General features: G+C 52.6%; 3 protein-coding genes across 3 annotated transcripts; 1 reads left to right on the top strand and 2 right to left on the bottom strand.

Moving 5' to 3' along the window:
• Window positions 1–50: 50 nt before the first annotated feature.
• Window positions 51–1,672, bottom strand: VTP21DRAFT_2427 (uncharacterized protein; the record flags this gene model as incomplete). The annotated part of the gene is made up of 5 exons (XM_069392619.1): window positions 51–395; window positions 520–820; window positions 935–1,176; window positions 1,248–1,331; window positions 1,400–1,672. 5 exons carry the CDS (start codon window positions 1,670–1,672, stop codon window positions 51–53), a joined length of 1,245 nt encoding a protein of 414 aa, XP_069250316.1.
• A 457-nt stretch (window positions 1,673–2,129) lies between these two features.
• On the bottom strand, window positions 2,130–2,444 carry VTP21DRAFT_2426 (uncharacterized protein; the record flags this gene model as incomplete). Its single annotated transcript, XM_069392618.1, has 2 exons — window positions 2,130–2,228; window positions 2,319–2,444. 2 exons carry the CDS (start codon window positions 2,442–2,444, stop codon window positions 2,130–2,132), a joined length of 225 nt encoding a protein of 74 aa, XP_069250315.1.
• A 289-nt stretch (window positions 2,445–2,733) lies between these two features.
• VTP21DRAFT_2425 (uncharacterized protein) lies at window positions 2,734–3,990 on the top strand (the record flags this gene model as incomplete). The annotated part of the gene is made up of 3 exons (XM_069392617.1): window positions 2,734–3,422; window positions 3,501–3,706; window positions 3,831–3,990. Coding segments are annotated over 3 exons (1,055 nt in total), but the record flags the coding sequence as incomplete, so codon positions are not given.
• Window positions 3,991–4,006: the final 16 nt, after the last annotated feature.

Genomic DNA, 4,006 nt, shown 5'->3' with positions numbered 1-4,006 from the left:
GGGGGGGAGAGAGAGAGAGAGGAAGAAAGGCTATGCGAGGGATGTAGCATTTAGATGGATTCCGTGCACACCATGCGCCGTAGTTGCTCTAGCGGGATGGGTCTCCAGTCCCCGTGGACGTCGATCCCTCTTGCTCGCAGCAGCGGTTCTGCGTGAGGAGGCACTAACCGGTCGACTAGATCCGGTCGAATCGAGAGTTCCAGCTCCGAAAAGTCGAACAGGGGAGGCAGCGGAAGGCGCGAGCCGTGCATTCGAGTGGCGGGATCCCGCAGCTCGTCAAAAAAGGGATGGCACATGGCCTCCAGGGCAGAGAGGCGCTGCGTGGGGACATAGACTAGGAGGCGGGAGAGGAGGTCGATGGCTTCGGGGGCACTGGGGGAGCTTATTGGAAACACCTGGAAGCAGTCGAGGGATGGGAAGGGAAGGAGAGGGAAGGAAAAGGAAGGGAAGGAAAGGAGAGGGGAGAGGAGGTTAGGGAAAGGACGGCCCACGGGAAAGAAGCCCTTCACTTCAGCCTACCTTGGTTAATGGGTGGGGTTTGATTTGCGGAAAGCGCTGCTCCATATAGTTCGGGTTCATGGTTCGTATCTGCTCCCGGGTGGGCGTGCCCAGCACTTTAATGATTTCTACAAGCTGGTCGATGCCGCTTTCGCCCGGAAAGAGAGGCTGCCCCAGCATCATCTCGGCCATGACACACGCTGCGCTCCATATGTCTATGCTGGTGGTGTAGTTGGTTGCTCCGAATATGAGCTCCGGGGCGCGGTAGTAGCGGGAGCATATGTACGACACGTTGGGCTCCGAGGGAAGAAGAATTTTCGCGCTGCATTGTTCACCATATCCCAGAGAGAGGAGAGGGAGCAGACAGTTAGAGCTCTCATCCACAGGGAAAGCCAAGCCAAAGAAAAGCGAGTCAACACAGAGTCCTTGCGCTTACCTCCCAAAGTCACACAGCCGCACAATGCCCGATGCTGGGTCCAGTAGCAGGTTCTGTGGTTTGATATCGCGGTGGCATATGCCCAGGGCGTGTATATAGGCAAGGGAACGGAACACCTGGTACATGTATAATTTAACCAGCAGCATGGGGATGGGCTGCTTCTGCTTCGCGTAATCGCGTGTGACGCGGTAGATTGTCTGGGGAACATAGTCAAGAACGAGCTGCAGATATACTTCGCCATTCTAGACACAAGCGAAAAACAAAGGGTTACTGCGACTCAGGGGAGACTGGAGGCTGTGGAAAAAAAAAATACCTTTTCCCCATTGGTATAGAAATAGGATTTTAATTGCACAATGTTGGGGTGGTCTAGCACCTTCATGATTTGCAGTTCGCGATTCTATCTCACAAAACACATCAGAACAACCCCGATCCCCCCCCTATTTTTGCGAGACAGCGCACATTTACCTTAAATCGCTTGTCTTGTAGCACCTTTTTAATCGCAACGTCCTCGCTCGTATTCAGGATTTTGGCGTAGTACACCATTCCAAACGAGCCATTGCCGACTATTTTGTTAGAGTGACTGTACACGAGTTCGCATGGCTGCCCTTCGCGGTCAGTCGCGTGAACAGCTATGGTCTTGACGGACGGCGGGGTCGGGAGTTTGGGGGAGAAGCCGGATTTTAGACATGAAGCCGATGGGGGATTGGTGGTGGTATTGAGGAATGGGATTCGATTCATCACGACGCGCGATGGAGATAAATAGGGAGGTGACGGCGGGTTTTGCGAGGGCGTGTTGTTTATTTGAGGAAATCGGGGGAGGGGGCGGGGGGTATACCGGTGATTGGCGATGAATGGGAATCAAGCAGACAAAACAGCGAGCAAAATGCGGCCATATAATGAGGAGAATGGAGAAGGGATCTTTATTTTTTGGGTGAATTAGCCAACCTGATGAAGAGCGAGGGGGATAGGAGCAACAAAAAAAAATCCGTCTTAGTTTGAAATAATTTTTTTCTCTGCTGCAAGCGAGCAAGTTTTTTATTCTCGACACTGGGAAGAGAGCCACGCTAAACGTCACTTTTCCGATGCTAAACTCTAAAGCCTCTTCGCATCCCATTCATTTGCTCGCTCTGGCGGCTTGAAAAAAAGTCACTTAGGCTTGACTTGACGGGGAGCCAGCCTCCACGCCCGGGGCCGGTCAACCCGTGGCTCTGGCCACCCTCGCGTCGCCCCTAACCCCTGGGGTCGTGAACGCGGCCGCCATTGTATCGTCGTCATCGAGCCCCGCGGATAGGCGCTTGTCGTAAGGGGAGAGGGGGGGGGGGGCTAGAGAGAAAGGGGAAAAGACTTCGCGACTAACGTAATCCTCCCCCCTCAGAGGCTAAACTCCAGCCGTGCTCATTGGTGAGAGCCGGCGAGAGTAGGGCATCCCGCCTCCGTCAGCACGGGCACCAGAATCAGAGGAGGGGGCGCGAGAGGAAGAGGGAGGCGTGCTAAAAGGAAAGAGCAACATGATGCGAGAGGGAAAAAATGCCCCTGGCTCTCGTATGAATGGCCTTGCCCGACCCCGCGCTCTCCGATCCTTATGTTTTCTAAAAGAGTGATAGCACACACATGAAGCAGAAAAAAAATATCCTAAATCTAGGTTAGGTTACAGGGAGACTATACCATTTTATTTTCTCTTTCCATCTCTGCTGCCCTCTTCCGCTGGCTGCTAATAAAACACAAAGCGAAAATAAGACTGTGAAGTGTGCGCGCGGATCAACCCAAGACCACTCGCACTTAAGAGCAAGCCATCACCGATGGTCCCCACAGGTACTGATACTCGCAAAGCAGTCATTTTCGACCGTACAGGCAGAAGATCCATGAACATTGTAAAGAACACCATGAGCAAGCACAATCCCCTCTCATCTCCCCCTCCCACACCGGCCCCTGCGCTCCCCCCCTCCCCCCCCGCCCCGCAGCATCCACCCCCCATTTCATCGTCTTCGGCCGCCGCCTCCGCAGCAGCGGCACCGACCGCCGGTGGAGCGGGAAAAAAGAAAAAGAAGAGATCAAAGCGGAAAAAAGACAGGCGCACCGCTCGGTCGGCCACCGAGGTCGATGAGGACGAGGATTATTCGGATGACGATGAAGTCTTTGAATTTGATGTGGATGGATTCGCCCTCTCTCATCACCATCACCACCACCACCCCCCCCTCTCCCTCTCTTCATCCAATCCTTCCAGTAGCCGGAATAAGAAGAAAAAGAAGAAAAAGAAGGGGGCCAATGGTGAGCACCATCACGATATGGGCGCTGGAAGCGGTGCAGGCGGCGATGGATTCTGGACAAATAACAGCGTGGAGGAGCGGCAAAAGATTAGGGAATTCTGGCTAAAGCTAAGCGAGCAGGAGAGACGATCGCTCGTCAAAGTGGAGAAGGAGGCGGTTTTAAGAAAGATGAAGGAGCAGCAGAAACATTCGTGCTCATGTTCTGTGTGTGGCCGGAAACGGTAGACTAATCACCCACGATCTCGCCTTATTTTTCCTGGATCATTCGCAGAAATTAATTTTTTTTTGGTTGCATTTAGATCGGTCATTGAAGAGGAGCTCGAAATATTATACGATGCATACTATGAAGAGCTAGAGCAGTACGCACATCACCAGAAAAACCACGAGGGGACCAACGGCGACGTGCAGCCGGAGGAGGCTTCCTACGACCCTGACCATGAGAATTACGAGGAAAACGACGAAAGAAGAGATTACTTCAGCTTTGGGAACAGCTTTACTGTCAAAGGTGGGTGGTGCTGTTGTTGGGAAAAGGAGAGAGGGGGATAAAGAGGGTGGCGGGGGAAGATGGCAATGAAGAGATCAATTCAAGATGCACTTTATATTGACGATGGCACCATTTTACTATCTAGGTAATATCCTTACCGTGGCAGACGATCTGTTAAAGAACGACGGCCGGAAATTCCTCGAAATGATGGAGCGACTGGCAGAGAGGCGCCTACAACGTGAAGAAGAGGAAGAATATGACGACGAAGAATACGAAGAATACGAGGATGAGGAGGATGACGAGGAGTATGAAGATGAAGAA

Source organism: Calcarisporiella thermophila (genome assembly GCF_041956535.1).
Source record: "Calcarisporiella thermophila strain CBS 279.70 unplaced genomic scaffold VTP21scaffold_14, whole genome shotgun sequence".
Lineage (NCBI taxonomy): Eukaryota > Fungi > Calcarisporiellomycota > Calcarisporiellomycetes > Calcarisporiellales > Calcarisporiellaceae > Calcarisporiella > Calcarisporiella thermophila.
The sequence above is the reverse complement of the archived record's forward strand: the minus strand, read 5'-3'. Positions and strand labels throughout refer to the sequence as shown.